We start from the raw sequence: 18,744 nt of genomic DNA, 5'->3' as shown, positions 1-18,744 counted from the left end.
ATCACAGGACTCATGACAAGAACATCTAGTTCTACTTATGAGGAGGGGCTAATTAGCACATGGGTCCTTTGTGGGGTGATGTGTGGAGCACACACCTATACTGAGCAGTGCTGAGCTGTGGGATCACTATAGCTTGAAACACTGTTGACTCTGCTGGGGCCCAGCCCAATGAACTGTATGGTAAATCATGATCCTTTTAGTTTTGGACTAATATAATTTATAGTATTTGTAAGTAGGCACAAAATGCTGCTCCACCTGCTGCATTAAAGTTTATGAAGCACCTTGCCAAAGCTAGCAGCATTTTCAAAACAGGTAAATTGCATCAATTCTGGATGAACTAAAGTCTATGGGTACCATAGTAATTTGCCTATATTGAAATTATTACAGGCATGTTTATTTCAAAGTTAATAGGTGCATCTACCTCCACTTGTGAGGTCTGCTCCCTATTGGGGTCTCTGGTACGCCAGCTGGAGGAGCTCCAGGCCACAGTCCAGAGACTGTGCACCATCAGGGACTGTGAACAAGAGATCGACTCCTACTGCCAGGCCCTTCTCCCCCAGGAGGTAGAGGGTAGTGGTTTCCTTCCAGGACAAGGGAGGACTCAGGGACCTCCCATTTTGTCCAGCCCAGGGGTTGGACCAAGGTGGCCAAGGGCCCCAAGGCCCACCACACCAAGGTCCCTGCCCTGCTGGAGCTCTGAAACAGGTATGAACCTCTTGCAGCCCAGCTGAGCCTACTAAGTTGCCAGCTCCTGCAGGCAACACATGCTCTACTGTAGCTACCACCACCACTCTCCCCAAGACGAAACATGAAGTGTTTGTTGTGGGAGACTCCATCCTGAGGGGGACTGAGGGGACAATCTGTCACCCTGACCGCTTAACCCGGGAAGTGTGTTGCTTCCTGGGAGCCTGAATCCTAGATGTTGCGGAGAAGATCCCTAAACTCCTGCAGCCCACTGACCACTACCCTATGCTCCTTATCCATGTGGGCACCAATGACACAGCTCAGAGCACTCCCAGCTGGGTCATGAAGTGCTACAGGGATTTGGGAGCAGGGCTGAAGGGTCTGGGGGCTCAGGTGGTGTTTTCTTCAATCCTCCCAGTCTTGAGCTATGGGCCGAGGAGGGAGAGGAGGATCCATGTAGTTAACCAAAGACTGCGATGCTGGTGTTATCGGGAAGGCTTTGGCTTCCATGACCACAGTCTGCTCTTTGGTGAGAAAGGCAGTGAGCTGCTGAGAAGGGATGGCCTCCACCTCTCTCTGCTGGGGAGGAGGCTTTTCTCAGCCAGACTGGCTGATCTGCTCCATCAGGCTTTAAACTAAGCCTGCCACAGGACAGGGGGACTACCACTACTGCTGGCCCGCTGAGCAACCCCTGCAAAGCCATCAGGCCAAGGCACTTAAGGGACCCCACCCCTGCCCCAGTCCTGGAACTATCTGTAGGCAAGGCAAGGGCCCCCAAGGGGACACTTGCCTACCTGTACACAAATGCCAGGAGCTTGGGGAATAAACAAGAGGAACTTGTCCTCCTACTTAACACAAAGAAATATGATGTCATAGGGATAACAGAGACCTGGTGGGACTCCACCCATGACTGGACCATGGGTATATACCCTGTACAGGAGAGATAGAGGGGACAAAAGGGGCGGGGGTGTAGCTCTCTATGTTAAGGACAGCTACGTGTCCCTGCAAGCTGATATTGGAGACCAGGGTAGATGACTGGAGACCCCCTGGGTTAAAATCCATGGGGAACATGGAGTGTACTACAGACCTCCCACCCAAAGTAAAGAGCTTGACCAGGAGTTTGCTAGGGAATTGTCTGAGGCCACATACTCCAGGTCGATGGTTGTCATGGGAGACTTTAACTACCCAGACATCTCATGGGAAGAGTACTCAGCTAAATCTGAGTGGTCACAAAGCTTCCTCTCATGCATGGATGACCTCTATCTGACATATGAAGTCTACGGGCCAATGAGAGGTAAAGCGCTGCTCGACCTGGTACTGGCAACTGGATGACCTAATCAGTGACCTAATGATCGAAGGGAAGCTGGGTGACAGCAAACATGAGCTGATCACCTTCACCATCCGCCGTAAAGCTGGCAAGTCAGTCAGCAATACAGAAGTCCTTAACTTCAGGAAAGCTGACTTTGATAAGTTTAGGAAATCTTGTTGCTTAGGCCCTAAAGGACCATGACCTCAAGGGGAGGGGAGTTCAGGAAGAGTGGTTGCTCCTCAAGGAAGCGATTGTAGATGCACAAGCTAAGGCTATTCCATCTCAGAGGAAAGGCAGCAAAAGGGCACAGCACCCCCCTTGCCTCAGCAAGGAACTAGCGGACCTCCTGCATCTAAAAAGAAAGGGTACAAAGAATGGAGGATGGGCTCCACCTCCAAGGAGGAATATTCCGCACTGGTCTGGACCTGCAGGGAGCGAACCAGGAAAGCCAAGGCTGCGACAGAACTCCAACTGGCTACTAGGATCAAGGATAATAAAAAGTTATTTTTTAGATATGTGGGGAGCTGGAGGAAAAGCAAGGGCAACATTGGACCCCTGCTAAACCAAATAGGACAACTGATGACCAACATCCAGGAAAAAGCCAACCTACTAAATGGGTACTTTGCATTGGTCATTCACCAGTCCCACGGGACATCTCTGCCCATCACAGGACACGGAGGCCCGAGTGAGGAAGACTCCTTTCCCTCCATCAGTGCTGACCTCGTGAAGGCACACCTTGAGAGGCTGGAAACCTTCCAGTCAGCCGGCCCTGACAATCTGTACCTCAGGGTACTGAAGGAGCTGGCTAGCATCATAGCTCAGCCCCTGGCATGGATCTTTAAGAACTCCTGGTGCTCTGGTGAAGTGCCCGGAGACTGGAAGAAAGCCAATGTGGTGCCTATCTTCAAGAAAATGAGGAAAGTGGATCTGGCAAACTGCAGGCCCATCATCCTGACCTCTATCCTGGGGAAGGTCTTGGAAAGGATTATCAGAGAGGCCATTCTTAACGGACTGGCCGATGGCAACATCCTGAGGGATAGTCAGCACAGGTTTGTTGCGGGTAGATCTTGCTTGACTAATCTCATTTCCTTTTATGACCAGGTGACCTATCACCTGGACAAGGGAGAGGAGATTGATGTTGTATATCTTGACTTTAAGAAAGCCTTCGATCTAGTATCTCATGATCACTTTTTGGCAAAACTGCCCAACAGCAACCTCAGGTCCACTACGATCTGCTGACCGAGGAATTGGCTCCACAGTCGGACCCAGAGGGTGGTGGTTGAAGGAAGTCACTCATCATGGTGCCATGTGACCAGCTGGGTCTCTCAAGGCTCTGTCTTTGAACCGGCATTGTTCAGCATCTTCATTAATGATGTGGACATTGGAGTCAGAAGCAGACTGGCCAAGTTCACTGATGATACCAAACTTTGGGGTAAAGCACCCACACCTGAGGACAGGAGGGTGATCCCGGCTGACCTTGACAGGCTCGGGAAATGGGTGGACAAGAACCTGATGGTGTTTAACACTGAAAAATGCAAGGTTCTCCACCTTAGAAGGAAAAACCTGCAGCATCCATATAGGCTCGGCAGTGCTATGCTTGCTAGCACTACGAATGAAAGGGACTTAGGGGTTATCATTGACCACAGGATGAACATGAGCCTTCAATGTGATGCTGCAGCTAGTAAAGCGAGTAAAACGCTGGCTTGCATCCATAGATGCTTCTCAAGCAAATCCCAGAACATCATTCTCCCGTTGTACTCGGCCTCGGTGAGGCCGCAGCTGGAGTACTGCATCCAGTTTTGGGCTCCACAATTCAAAAAGGATGTGGAGAAGCTTGAGAGAGTGCAGAAAAGAGCCACACACATGATCAGAGGTCAGCAAAACAGATCTTACGATGACAGGCTGAGAGCTATGGGACTCTTCAGCCTGGAAAAGCACAGGCTCAGGGGTGATCTGATGGCCACCTATAAGTTTATCAGGGGTGTCCACCAAGATCTGGGGGAACGTTTGTTCACCAGAGTGCCCCAAGAGATAACAAGGTTGAATGGCTATAAACTACTGCAAGACCATTTCAGGCTGGACATAAGGAAGAATTTCTTTACTGTCTGTGTCCTCAAAGTCTGGAATAGCCTGACAACAGAGGTGGTTCAAGCACCTACTTTGAACACCTTCAAGAGAAAATTGGATGTTTATCTTGCTGGGATCCTATGATCCCTGCTGACTTCCTGCCTCTTGGGAGGGGGCTGGACTCAATGATCTTCCAAGGTCCCTTCCAGCCCTAATTTTCTGTGAAATCTATGAAATGTATACACGATGTTTTCTGTGGAGCTGACTAATTAGCTCTGCAGTAAACATATCAGCATCTATATGTGTGCCCCTGTTAGGGCACAGGAAACTAGTAAGAATTTTGTGAGGCCAAAGGAAGGGGGCCACCTGATCCCCCAATTTATTTTCCCTGCTGTAGCAGTGGGAAGGGGACAAATTCAAGGCAAACCTCCAATAATTAGATTCTGTACCTGGAAAATAGTAACAAATTTATAAATTTTCCAGGTATAGAATCTAATTATTGTGGGGGGTCATCTTGTATTTGAGTAAATATGATGTATGCTTCATAACTTCTCATTTTACATTGGTGTTATAACATAGTGAATGTTATTTTGTCTTTCAGAAACATTTTCTCTTGGTCTCTGTGAAGGGTTCAAAGCTTCATCCTGTTGTTTATCAATCTATTTGGTGTTTGAAAATATATGAAGATTGTTGCATGTGAACAAAGGGCACTTGTGAATTTTTCATGATCTATCCCATAATCTCATCTTTTTTAAAATTAGAATACCAGCTATTAAGATGGTCACTCAAGCATTCTAAGGGACAGAATAGATGCATTTAATACCAGATATGTGGTAGGGGTACACCAATAGAGATTTTTGGGGTTGATAATGGTAGCCAATTTTTAAGGAGGCATATCAGCTGATACCAATCCGAATTCGGATATGCAGCTCTTCAGCTTGAAGAGCTGTGTCCAGCTGGTAAGTCTGGTGTGGTGGAAGGGGAGGGAAGTGGTATGGGGGGACAGATCAAGGCCCCTGCGCTGAGGGAGGGACTGGGGTTGGGGCAGGTGCTAACCAGCCGGGGTGGGGAGGATCATGGAACAGAGCTGCAAGCTACTCGTCCGGGGGGTGCGGAGAGGGGCATGTGTCCCCCAAATCTGCATGGTGTGAGGTAGGCTACAGCTGTGGGCTGGAGCTGGGGCGGGCATGGGACAGAGGTACAGCTTGTCAGCAGGGTGTGGGAAGGAAGGTGGGGCAGCTCCTGCTGTTGTGCACGGTCATCCAAGAGGGCATGGGGGGTGTGCCCCCGGATCTGCCCAGCTGGGAAGAGCCCAGCCCACCCTGCCCTGCCCTGCCCTGCCCAGATCTGGGAGCACACCCAAGACAGACACAAAATTTTTCTGACAGTCACAAACATTTATATTAGGGAATTTGTTTAAATATAAATTCTAGTGCTATGCCTTTAGTTTAAAGGAACTAATAGGATAAAGTTGTGTGGTTTGTTTTCTAATCTGAGAACTTTGATAAATTGTATTGGGCTTATTCAGGTGAATTCCTGTTGAGATCATATCACAAGTTCCTCATATATTTCATTGTAGGTTGATGTGAAAAGAATGTGCTAATTTAGAGAATAATTCATCTTTCCTTCCTTAGAAATTAGGATCCTATACACTTCAATTCCCTAAGGAAAGGAAAAGGAAGAAGCTATGAATGTCTTCTGTATAATCTAAAGACAAGCCCACCAGCAATAAAAACAGGCTTTGGTTCTGAGATTTTTCTCTCTCTAATTCTTTATTTACAAATATTCCTATACAGTTTTTTGAAGTTAGAATTTGAGTGTGTTGAAGGATTTTTGTTGCAGAAATTAATTCTTTAGAAATCAACAGAAGTGATGATAACAGAATGCAGATTTGGTACTGGTAAAATCATTAAACCCAAGGGCAAGATTCTGATCTCATCTGATGACCAGATTTCAATGGAATTACTTTTAATTTGCATTATAACACAGATCAGAATCTGGCCCCAGGAGTCTAACAAAAGGGGGAAAATAGTTCAGTAATGACATTCACTCCAGTAAAGAATGAAAAGTGAAAAAAAATGTTATGTAGTGCAATTTCTATCACTGGACAGCGTCCTGCTGTGCTGTTACTAATCATTCTGCTGGCTGAAGAGAACAGTATCTGTTTTCATGGCTGTGCTGTTAAATAGGAAAAACAAAGTCATTCTAAAGTTCAGAACCCTTGAGAAGAAAACATATCTGTTAGAGTCATTGTATGGTGCATTGTTACAATTCACCGTCTTTCTCTTTGCAGTTTGCTATTCAAGAAGACACCCCTGAACTCGCTGCTTTTCTGCGCAACTCCACTATTCCTCATTATATCAGGAGGAGAGATATTAAAGTAGCGGAACCTCAAAGGAAGAGCTCTTCAAAAATACTGGTGAGATAATTGAAATGTCTAATGCTGGGACTCTATACACAAGTGTGACCATTGGCTTGGTCATGTGATTTTCACAGGCTTTTAACCTTGTATTGTTTCAAGTGACAGGAGACTTTAACTCTAAAGTAGCTCACCCTTAAATAGTATGTGCTAAAAATAACCGCTGTACCCGCAAGTACTGCCAAGTATGTTTGCTCATTTCATTAAATACTTGATACATGTCCAGGTTTCTAGGAATGCTAAGTATATTTTTCCTTGAAGTATAACAAGCAAGGAAAAATGTTGCTGGTATAATTAATCAGGTTTTTTGAGCCTTCATGGGCTATTGGATAACAAATTGCAGGGGTCTAAAACATTGGCAACAGCAAAGATGTCTCAGCTAGTCTAGTAGAAAATTTCTGAGCATTTCCAGTCTCAATGTCTTCTGGAACATGAACATTTAAACTATAATATGTCTTTGGTCTGTTTTTTCCTACATTTCCCTCATCTCAGAGTCTTCAAGCATCATAATTACCAGTTCCTCTTGCCTGGAGGTTGTATTTCTAAATCAGTGACCCTGAGGTCAACAGCTGGGATTCTTGTAATGTCCATCATTTCCATTTATTTTTATGGACCTAAGACAAAGTTTCTTTCATGCTGTCCAGCATCTTAAGTTATTCAGTGTCAGCATGTGCTTGAGTTAAGGTTTAGTATTGCCAGAACTTATCAGGAAAGAACTAACTCAAATCAATGTTTTGTACTGTAGTAGAATACATATATTTACAGTATTTCTGAAAATAATGTGTTACTGTTTTCAAACTGGAAAAAAAATCCAGTATTTGAAAGTAATAAATAACATAATTTTATTAAAAATAGCCTCACAGATTAACACTTTTCAAACAGTTGTGGTTCTTGAGTCCTACCTAATTCTTTCCTTGACCTCATACATTAGAAAGAATTTTATTCCAGCAAGACAGGGGAAAGACCCTAGGTTTTGGAAGACATACGGTTTAGCACCATAAAACTGTTGCTCTGATTTTCAGTAATACCTTAAGCACCAGCTATCTTTCTCACTAATTAGTCTCTTACGTTGCCAGTGTAGAAATAACTGCAATAACTGAATGAGTAACCAAATTCATAGGTATGTACAGTATCTACATGTTGTTACTTAATAAGAACCAGAGGGTTTTGAGCAGCTGGATCCAGCCAGAGAGTATTTGGCTGAGTACGTATGAACATAACATTGCCATACTGGATCAGACAACCTAGTCTATCTGACAGTGGCCTAAACAACCTCCATCAAAAGGTGGTTTTAAAAACCTTGCAACAAGCACACATGAGGTATGAAGGGGGATGGTACAATATTTAGGTAAAATGGGTGTAGAAAAGTCAGCCAGTATATTGTTTTGCTCATTGATACTGCTCATTTTTCATAATTCCATGTCACCTCTATGTTTACTATTGGTCAAAAAATCTTTCCATCATTATAGCTTTTGACAACAAACTGGGCTTTGACATGATACAAATCAGTGGCGACACGTAGCGCATGCACGGGGTGCACATGCATCCCCTGAGAGTGCGGGTGCACCCCCTTTCAGGCCATGCTCCTTGTTTAGGCGATGGGCAGGGGGCAGGCGGGAAAGTTGGTGCGAGCACCAGCTGCGGAGCGGGGCTGCCAGCAAAAGCGTCCATGCTGTTTCTGGAAGTAGCCGTTAGGGGCACAGCTGCTTTTTGGTGACTGAGATCGGCTGCCAGCGACCTTCCCACCCTGTTAGTGAGACCAGCTGTCGGGTAACGCCCCCCCCCCGCCCCCCGGTCAGCACGATCGCGCCCCCTGGGTGGCTGACTGGCATCAGGCACTCAAGAGGCACCAGTCGCATATGATACAAATATTGTCCATTCCACATAGAATTTAAGTTTTTCATCGCAAAAGTGAAAATTTGTTGAACAAAACTTAACATTTCCATTTTTTAGTTAAAGAAACCCAAAACCTTGATTAGAAAAGAGATTTTAATTTTTGTCTAAAAACTTAAAATCCATTTTCTGACAGGTTGTTTTTCTGTCCCGTTTGTGTTGTTTGTTATACATCTGATTTATTCCTTTTTAGGTCAAGGGTTTCAGTGTAGTGAAAACTGAAGGACTATATGAATTATTAAGAAAAACTGAAGTGTCTACTCATGCCTTCATATGTCAGCCAAAAACAGAATGGTTGCATCCTAATAATTTATTTTGTTAATATTTGTTTTCTCCGGTATGATTATGAGTTAGAAAAGAAAACAGCCCTTCTGCTTCCTACAAGAATTCTAATCTGGTTGGAGAATTTTGTAGTACAAAAAGTTAAATAAACAGTTTGTCTGAAATATTCACTTTAAACAAAGTTTATAGCATTAAGACCTTTGAGGACATGGAAAGTAGTGAGGAAACCTACACCCTCTATTTTTTATTTAATAAGTTAGAGATTTGTGGCAGATATTATTGCAGCACAATAACTATACAAGACTCTGTGGAATATATTCTGATGTAATATAATATATTATCATCCAGTTAATAAAGGTAGCCACCCACTTTTATTCATCAATAATTTCCTTCAGCATGATTATTGAAAGAGGATGTTCTTACAGAAATCATACTAAGTATCATACCAAAGAAGTGCTGTCTACAATGGTCATATCTTTGCTTAAAATAATCAGAACAGCTTTGCATTATCACTTTGAGTAACAGGTTGTGGAGAAAACAGACCAGTTGAAATCTCAGCCTTTTCTTTTAATTAAGACCATGCTTTTTGGGTTTATATCCATGCAGTTAAATAACTCAGTTACATTCTGTGCCCCACCTCCAAAAGACCACCAGTCTTTAGTTTCCTATCTTTGTGATCTCCTCTCTTCCTATGGGCCTATTCTCCAGTCAGGATCAATGCTTAGCAGAAGCACTGCATAAAGAATAAGATTCAGTGCAGGCAACTACTGGTATGTTCTGGCTGCTATATGTTGATAGGAAAATTAGGATTGGTAGAGAGGAATCTGCAAAAATGGAGCTTGGCCTCAGAGAAGGGAAACATTGGCTGGATGGCAGATGGATATGTGAACAACCCTGTAAACAATAATAAGCATCTGGGCTTTTAAGATTTCTTCAGACCAGATGGCTGAATGTCTTTGCCCTCGTTAATATATGTAGATAACTATCACAGGCAGCTTACAAGTTTCCCTTGTATGGTTTTTCAGTTCTTACAAAGACACTTCAGGTATCTCATATATTTGTTTTAGATTCAGTTATCGGTCTTTATTTAAAGTGTGTGATATTTAAAACTTTATGCAACAGTTGATCATTTTACTAATTTGGAATGTTTAATGCATGAATTCTAATACTAGCCCTTTTACAAAATCTTATTTTTGTCTTGTTTTGTTTTGTGTACAGAACTGTACAAATGTGAAGTGTTTAATAATCACCTGTATAGTGGGACAATTAGACAGAGGAACAAGTGCAGCACTAAAAATCAGGTCTCGGTTGTGGGCCCAAACTTTCCTACAGGTAGTATAAATGTTAAACTCTTTCCTTGTCTATCCAGTTAAATATATGTATTATGATTTCACCTGTACCAAATGACATAATTTATTTTTGTATATAATCTTTTTACTTCAGACTGAAGTTATACGCATCCTGCTCATTTTTACCTCCGCTTGAGCGTCCATTTCAGTTTCACTTTCTCAGTCTTCACTGAATGTTCTAAGAGGGTCTTTAATCCCACCTTACTTTGCCTTTTCCTAGTATAATTTTCATAACCTGACTTGGTCTTCCTAAATGAATATTCTGTCTATCAACTTGTGCTACTTGTGGTTTTATTTTAAAACTAGTTTGAAGATCTCATTAATATGCTCTGTGAGGGTATGTTTCTCCATTTTTCTGGCTACATTTGTAACTCACAACCATATAGCCGATGTCCTACCTTTTGTACACAATTTATAATGATTTGATTTTTCCTCCTGTTTATACACTTATGGCAAAGACATGAGACCAATCCGATACACATTTATATAGGCCTGAATTGTTACATTTAGCCATAACTTTGACTATAGAGATCAGTGCAGAGCTGTAAGAGAGCTTACATCTCAATTTGTAATTCCCCTCCTTTAGCTCCCCCCCACTCCCTAGTCAAAGGAAGTATACACACACTGCATCAACCACTGGGATGGTGAAATGTTTCCTTCTCTGCAACTGTCACAAGCAAGGAGTCAAAGGTTAAGGGAAGTCGTGTCCCCTCCCTGCCTCTCCCAATTCTTTTTATCATGGTTGATGTTCAGAGGGAGCTGTCTCCCAAGCAAAATCCTTGCTTGTGCATGGGATGCAGATGTGGTGGGAAGGCTAAGTGTCAGAACAGTCCATGCAAACTGATCTTGTGCATTGGCCAGGAAGGAAGAGCAGCATTTTCTCAACAGCAGTACAAACAATACATTTTTCCCATCACTTAACTGCCAGTTAGTTTACGTGTAAAGTTGCAGGCATTTTTCAGCATGTTCTTCAGATGTTTTCCTCTCCTGCTATGTTTTAGAATTACACATAAACATTAAAAAAAAATTAACTTTATCTTTGGACAACAAGAACCTCAAAACTGAAAAAACCCTATATTTAAAATCTGAGATTGAAAGAGAAACCTAAAAATTTAGACACTTGCCCTTACAGCAATACTTACAGTGATTTTTCTTGGAGCTAAAGCAAGTGCCTGCTGAAGGCAGAAGCAGTGAGAGGCCTGATCCTTTTTTTTTCCAGCGCAGCCTGCCTGCCTCTCCCACAGCTGGTTGGGGGAGCTGCTGGCAGACCACATGGCTCCTGAGCTGCAGGTGGCCCCAGTCCTTCCCTATGTGGGGGTGGCACCCCCTGGGGCCCCCCAGGCAGGCTGCTAGCAGGCCAGGTGCTGCCCCAGCTCAGAGGCAGTGCTCAGCCCGATCCAACTCCTCCCCAAGCCCACCCGCTGGAAGCCTGCTGGCCACTGCTCCCTGGGTGGGCTTGGGGAACGGTTGGATCGGGCCGGGTGCTGCCTCCAAGCTAGGGCAGCACCTGGCCCACTAGCAGCCCATCCAGGTGGCCCCAGGTATCAGAAGGAAGGACTAGGGCCCTCCGCAGCTTAGGGGCAGCCTGCCAGCAGTTCACCCCCTGGCTGTGGGCAGGCTCCAGCTCTGACAAAAAAAAAAAAAAGGAACGGGCCCTTCACCATAATGTGACAGAAAAATTGAAATTGTAGGTTTCAATTAACACCCCCCCATTTCAATTTAGGAGGCATAAAATAAAACCCTGAGGACTAAAACCCCATCACATGTACAAGCACCCAAATGATCTCATTTTATACCCTGGTTTTAAGTGAAGTCTGTGACCTGTGAGTATACTCTGCTTCTCTCAGTGATTTGGGATCCTAATCAGTTTCTTACCTCCACTTCCTAGTTCCCTTAATTCAGGTAAAGTACCTGGAAATAACTTCATATTTTGCAGAAATGGACAACTTTGTTATTATGGAAGAACCAAAGACTATAAATGTATATCCGTTTGATGAATTTACTAGTGAACAAAAAGAAAATGTGAAAGCTTTGGTTCAGATATAAACCCCCAAATCTGGATGCTTCTCTTATCTTAACTCCCTGAATCTGGAAATCTGCACTGGAGATGTAGTTATCAAAAGTCACCAGAAATCCTAAGATTTATGGTGTTTCTAGCTCATGTTACACAGGAAATACCACAAAGGCAGTTTTTCTTACATACTAACACTTCTATTTCTGTCCAGTTCCTGGAATTGCAGAGCTATAACAAGATAGATATAATGGAAATGCTACCCAAAAAGGATTTTATTTGATTCTGGGCAGTGGTTGCAGTTTAGCCTCATCATGGCTAACCTAGTTTACCCATATGTAACTTTTAGGTTGAAAGACAGGTAGGTAGGTCCTAGATACTGTTTTTATTTTGAATCCATTGCTGTGACATCTGAGCACTCCGTGCCAAACTTCAGTAGAATTTTCCTCTCCTTTATCCATGAGCAAACTAAAAGTATCTGACCAACCAAGGTTTGGGATTTTTAACTCTGTGAATGAAATTTATCCATTTCCTTAAGGGTGAAATCTTGGTCTTGTAAACAAACCAAAACAAATTACTTTGACCCCTGTTTGAAAATACTAGGTAGTTAACGCCCTTTTCAGTAGAAGTTAAGCATTTAAATACCTTTGTGAATCTAGCCCTGAGGGTAGTAAGGGCCAGTTGTTGGAAGTTAAAGCTAAATTAATTCAAATAGAAATAAGGTATAATATGTTACCAAAACAAGTGAATAACCATTGGAACAAACTACCAAGAAAAGTGATAGCACCTTCATGCTTTGAGCCAAAGATGAATGCTTCCCTGAAAGATAAGCTTCAGTCAGACAAAACATTACTGGGCTCAAAATGAAATTCTGTGGCTTGTTTTATACAGATGTTTATGTGAGGTGATCTAATGGTTCCTACTGGCCTTAGAATCTATGAAACTTGAAAAGAAAGTACATAATTTCCTGATGCACGTTACCTCTGGAAAGGAACAGCTATCTTTTAGATAGAATACCTTCCAGTATTAATGGAAAGGAAAGTGCGTTACCCTCACTATAAGGTACAATATAAAACCATGTTGCCCTCCCAAGACACAAATTCTAAGTAGAGTCTAGTCCAGGTGATCTTTGCCCTGTAGGCCAAAATGCATCTGCCAGGCATTACGAGAGAGCAGGTAATTTCTTCCTCCTTTGTACTCCTGTGCATTGCTTAAGATCTACTGACAGCTACTGGGGAAGAAGTGGAGCCATAGACCTTGTTGTACTTACCCGAATGTGGCCAAAAATAAAAGGGCTTAAGCAATTGGTGAAAATAAGATTGCTGCCATGTTGGCAAGCACAGAACATATTTTGAACATAAAGTGAAACTGTGAATTAATTGTCATAAGCATATTCAACAAATGCAGTTTTAAGCTCGGATGCTCATGTCAGGTTCAAGTATCTCACAGACCTGGGTTGCCCTTTGGAAGGGGAACAGAGCAAACCTTCCCAAGGTTTCCCCAAATGCAGGGACTGCTGCTGTGAATGGCTCTGCCAGGCCGGCAAACTAACTCCTTCATTCCTTCACTACCTTTGTATGATCTGTGATGATTTATGAACTACTTTCACCTCCATCCCATCTTCCAAAAGGTAACTAAATATATAAACTTAAATGCTCAAAGGTCCTCTTAAGACATCAGGAGACTTTTCTAATAGAAACAAACAAAGTCATGAGAAAGTTGTTACATCCAGTTCTGAACTTCATGTCCCAGAAGCTGTAAGAAGATAACCCTCTCTTTACAGCCACCCTTATCTATAAGGGAAGTAGAAAGGAAATAGTGTAAAGGAGTCTGGCTGCCTTCTTCCCACCCACCTCAAAACAGTTCCCTTTTCCAGAGCCCCTTTTAAAATTAACAGCTATACAGGCATAGCCCTAAAAGCCTACAGACCATTGTTAATTTCCTAAAAAGGACATCATGTGCTCCCAAAAAGCTTGTAAAACTTCTAATTCCCAAGTTTCTCCTAGAAGTAAGGAAAAAATACATCCCAAATTATAGCCTGGAACAAATGAGCTAGGTCAAAATCTAAGGACTAGCCTCCAGTGAATGTTTAGGATTAAATTGTAGCAGAGGAAACCAGTCCGGTATCTGGGCTATTTCTTGGGGGAAGGGGAGGGAGCAGCACAAAGGCTGAAGTCTGCAGTTAGAATTCTGTATTGGTAAGCAAGCACCATTCTTCATCCTGACTGCCTTCATTTACACCACATGTGTAGTGTGGTGTAAATGAAGGACTTGTATGTGTTAACATTATCTCATTTTTTTGTACATGTAACTCATTATATTTAATATTGTGTACAAGTAGCACAGTCAATAGAACCAATGGTGTTAACACATGAGAATCCTGCACAGTGCTGTAATGAAAATGAAGGTACATAGATCAGCAGAAATAATCGCTTGTTGTCACTAATGCATAAAGCTTCTATTTATTCACTGTGACAGCTGAGTGTGCTCTATTATTTTTCTCTTCTCACTGCAACCCTGATGAAAATTTGATACAAAATGATTAATGCTAGGGCTAAAGAATGCACATTTCCTTTTAAAAGAATGTATGGGTCAGATTGTATATTGAACTTCAGTGATATGGTTTCTCTTCTTCTATTTGGTATAACTGATAATAACTGACCCTTTTGCCTCATGACAGTTGTTATCTGTCACCTTAAACTAAATTTCTATCACAAATTGCACTTCTATGAAGTGCCATGCTTAGACATATTTCAGTAAACAAAGCAACCTCCAGTCTCCTAACTAGTGAACAGATAGTGAAAGATGTTGAACAAAAGCCAAAAAGCAGCAAAGCCATTTTTTTGGCTTTACTTCAAAGCATGGATATAAATATGAACCCCCGCATAAGTTAACTTTTGCATTTCAGCTTGCTGAACTGGCAAGTCATTGGATGTCTGATTCACGCTAAGACAGAATAACTTTGCATGGTTATATTACATTGTGTTCCACAAGGAATATACACTTTGTCTAATCAAGGCATTTCCAAACATTCAGAAGGAAATCTATAGGGATCTTTCCCAATGTTCTTTGAACTTTGATTGGTAAATGTTAATATAGTACCTGGGAGTTGGGCAGTGAAAACATCTGCTTTAAAAATGCATTCCTAAGGGGTGAATTGGTACCATGTGCCTGATTTGTGACATCTGTCTAGACTCCAAGTTCTTTCTCTTGTTGTTCACCAGCACTGTGGGGAGTAGACTGTAGCTCATCTTCGCCTGTTGTTTAACTCTATTTGGAAAATGCCCAAGAATGGTTAAATTTACCCACAAATACATAAGTTTGGAAGTGGCTGGTGAGGAAAGTCAAACACCTGATGGGGTACAGGACCCCATAGAAGTGCTGGGTTAATGTTTTATTGTGTGTTTGTTGTCCCCTCCCTAGCCTTCCCATACTTGGATTTGGCAGCAATGGATTTCAGTAGCTACAAAAGATGTCAGTCTTGCTGTATTACTCAGCTGGGGCTTGAGGCCCAGCTGAGCTGCAGGGAGTGGGGTGGGACATTGGGGGTGTGGAGGGGAGGGGGCATTGAGGCTCCTGGCCTCGCTCTGCCCTGCTGCTCCAGATCCCACCTGCTGGGCTGCGGAGACCCCCAGGAAGGAGGGTAGAAGGGCAAGGAGCCCTGAGCCTGCAACATGCAGCCCACATCTGCCTCCCCCTCCCTAACCCCCCCAACCCACAGGCTCCACTCCAGCTGGTGCTGCTTGCGGGCTGAGGGGGAGCCAGGCTCTGCACTCCACTTGGGCCAAAGCAGCCACCACCTCCCACGAGCAGCAGCTGGGGCATGGGTGCTGCTGAGGGGGGCAGCGGGCTACGGACCTGGGTCCTTGGTCACATAGCCCTGGCAGCTGGGGGCCCCCTCCAGCGTGGCTGTGCGGGGCAGAGGGCTGTGGCTTGGGAGTGAGGGGCAATGGCATATCAGGACTGCTCAGTGCCACAAAGCACTTGGGAGGTGACAGCAGCAGCTGGACCTGTGTCCTGGTGAATGAAGGGCACAGGGGGAGCTCTGATTTTTCCATGATAAAAACCCCCAAATCAGATGCCAAAATGTATAGGTATTTAAAATTTATTTTGTTATAGTGATTGAGGCACTGGTAGGCTTCCAAATTGCTTTAAAATTGTGAATATATCAATAAAACATTGTGTTCAACTAATACCTATATATAGTGGCATTTCATTTTAATTGCAGAAAAACGCAGATTTGTGGTTTTTAATCAGATAATTTGAATATATTTTTTAAATCAGAGAATTTGCAATTTTTAAACAATGAAAGCCAGGATCCCTGCTGATCACTACCGTGGATGCCACCTGTCCCCCGAATCCCTCCATGGATCCTGCCTGACCCTTGACCCCGCTGTGGATCCCAACTGCCCCCCCTCCCCCCATCTGCCAGTCATTCCTGTGAATACTGCTTGCCACCCTTTCCCCCCAGCCCAAGTCACCTTAGATTGGGTAGCTATTTTTCACGCAACGTAACTTCTGCCTAACCCACCCAAAAGTCTGCATTTAGCCTTAGATGCCTGACTATGGACCTGCCTGTGTATTGTCATGGGCTGTCTGGTGTTTCCCAAACATAACCCCACAGCCCAGCTAGGTTTCTTAAGAATGAATTGGAAGAGTAGACTGGACTACACAACTTTTCACGCAAAAAAAACATGAATACTACTGATTCTATAAAAAACATTGTGGCATTTAAATAGCTGATTTTTTAATTAATTAATTACTAAAACCCATAAATTTGTTGGGTTGCCCCAGGAGCAATACCATAATAACACAAAAGTGACTTGTAAAGTGAATTTGCTTTCCTTTCTTTACCCATAAGAATTATTTGTTATTTTGAAAACAAAATAAGCAAAATAATAAATGTTATGGCTGAAAACATTGGACTCAAGTTTGACTGTCCACTGGGAATGGAGGTTTGGTAGTGAAACTCTCTGCTCTTCAGATGTGTTAGGGGTGGAGGCTTGTAGTCGGGTTGTGTAACAGGGAGCCAGAAAGCTTGCTGGTACTTAAGAGGAAACTATAACAGAGTGAGCTGGCTCAGGAAGGGCTAGCAGCTAAAGAGCAAGCTAACTGCTAGCAGACTTGTAGCTAGATACCAGTAGTAAGAGGCACAGGGGGGCGAACAGCCAGGCTGCTCAGGGGCAAAGGGCTGCAAATAGTATCTAAGCAGAAGCAAGGGAAGGCAGGCAGGTCTTTAAGCTCAGAATACATACACCTGTGTGTGGAGGTGGAGTCACCTGAGTAGAAGAAAGTGGGGCTTAGGGAGCATATAAGCTCAGGGCCTGAGCCTGGGCTAGCAGTCTGGCCCTGGAAGCTATAACGGAAAGAGCTCCTGGTCAGGAAGGCTGTAGGAGAGTGCTCTGAGCTGCCCATGAAGTGCGAGCAAGGTGTGGAAGACTTGTAGAAGCATATGCCCAGGGTAGGGGGGAAGTTTGATTCCATAGCCAGTAGGCCAAGGGTTTCAGTTATAGCCAGTGTGCTCATGTTTTCATCTAAGTTTTATATGGGTGGTTTGGGTTGGGACTATCAGGGGTGAAGAAGGTCCCAGCAGTGCCCAGAGCCAGGCAGAGAAGAGGCCAAGAGGTCCGGTGCCTGAGCAGGGCAGAGATAGGGCCAGGAGCCCAGTGCCAGCATAGGTGAGATAAGGGCTGGAGCCCAGAAGTGAGGTGCAGCACAGTGGACCTGGGCTAGATGAGAGAAAAGGGGCAGAGCTGGAGAAAGCTGAGGCCCCAACAAAGGAGCTTGATTGAATGGCAACACCTGTGAGAGAGGGGCATGGCCACAGGGAGGTTAGAGGCCACAAAATGAGACCTTAAGGCAATTAGCATGTTCAGGCACACTCTATTAGGGTGTGAGGACTTGCTTTGGGACCGCTGGTCAGCCTCCCTTTGCCAAGTTAAATATGTATATCAAAGCATGGCAGGAAAGAAGAAGTGGAGAGTTCCCAGACAGCTGGGATGGGGCAGGAGCTGCGTGGTCACCAGAGGGCATCATGACTACCTCTGGGGCCTGGCTCTTGCCAGTTTGTTGTTGGCTTTCATTTTGTTTTATTTTATATACTGTGAAAGTGGCACCAGGAATACAGCATGGGAGTGTTGTTATGTGTACTAAATCCTAAGACACAACTACATAAAATAACTCAATAACCCTTATCATGTGTTTTTTAAATTGTATGAACCCACTGGCAATACTGCAGTCACTCTATTTCTTAGCTGTTATTCACTTCCTAGATGGAGTGGGTCAAGCAGAGCAAGTTAATGAATTCCTAAACCACATATTTAAATGGTAACAGTCCATTGCTTATATTCATCTCTCTGTGCCAGACTCCAGTAGAAATGATATGGAATAAGTTTTAATGAAGCAAGAATAATATAACAATAGCACGGTCAGAAAAAATGACAGTGGGGAGAGTTCTGTTTCAGCACAAGGGAATTTTATACCTTCCACATAGGGAATAGGGAAACCTTTCTATCTGAAAGGGAAAAATAATCTCACAAATAGCAAACGTTCATTCAAGGTAGCCAGTGAGCTGTGGCATTTTGAAGTGGAGCTCCAACAATGCTGGAGCAAAAAGGGGAGCATTTATTTAGGCCAAAGAGAAACACTGATATACAAGATTAAACTGGGCTGTACAATTAACATAAAAGGCTTTCGTTTCTTTCTACCTTCAGCAGTGCCCCTTGCAGTT

General features: G+C 43.5%; 1 protein-coding gene across 2 annotated transcripts in view; it reads left to right on the top strand.

Moving 5' to 3' along the window:
- The window catches only part of ITGA8 (integrin subunit alpha 8), a 169,431-nt gene that overhangs the window by 129,531 nt on the left and 21,156 nt on the right, over positions 1 to 18,744 (top strand). For both annotated transcript variants that reach the window (XM_090047204.1, XM_090047203.1), the window contains 2 exons: positions 6,354 to 6,479; positions 9,873 to 9,986. In XM_090047204.1, coding sequence (XP_089903330.1) covers positions 6,354 to 6,479; positions 9,873 to 9,986 — 240 coding nt within the window. The remainder of the gene's footprint in view (positions 1 to 6,353; positions 6,480 to 9,872; positions 9,987 to 18,744) is intronic.

This window comes from Crocodylus siamensis, chromosome 5, assembly GCF_052110815.1.
Source record: "Crocodylus siamensis isolate JL-2025a chromosome 5, ASM5211081v1, whole genome shotgun sequence".
NCBI lineage: Eukaryota > Metazoa > Chordata > Crocodylia > Crocodylidae > Crocodylus > Crocodylus siamensis.
Note: the sequence above shows the minus strand (reverse complement) of the source record. Positions and strands in the feature narration are given on the sequence as shown.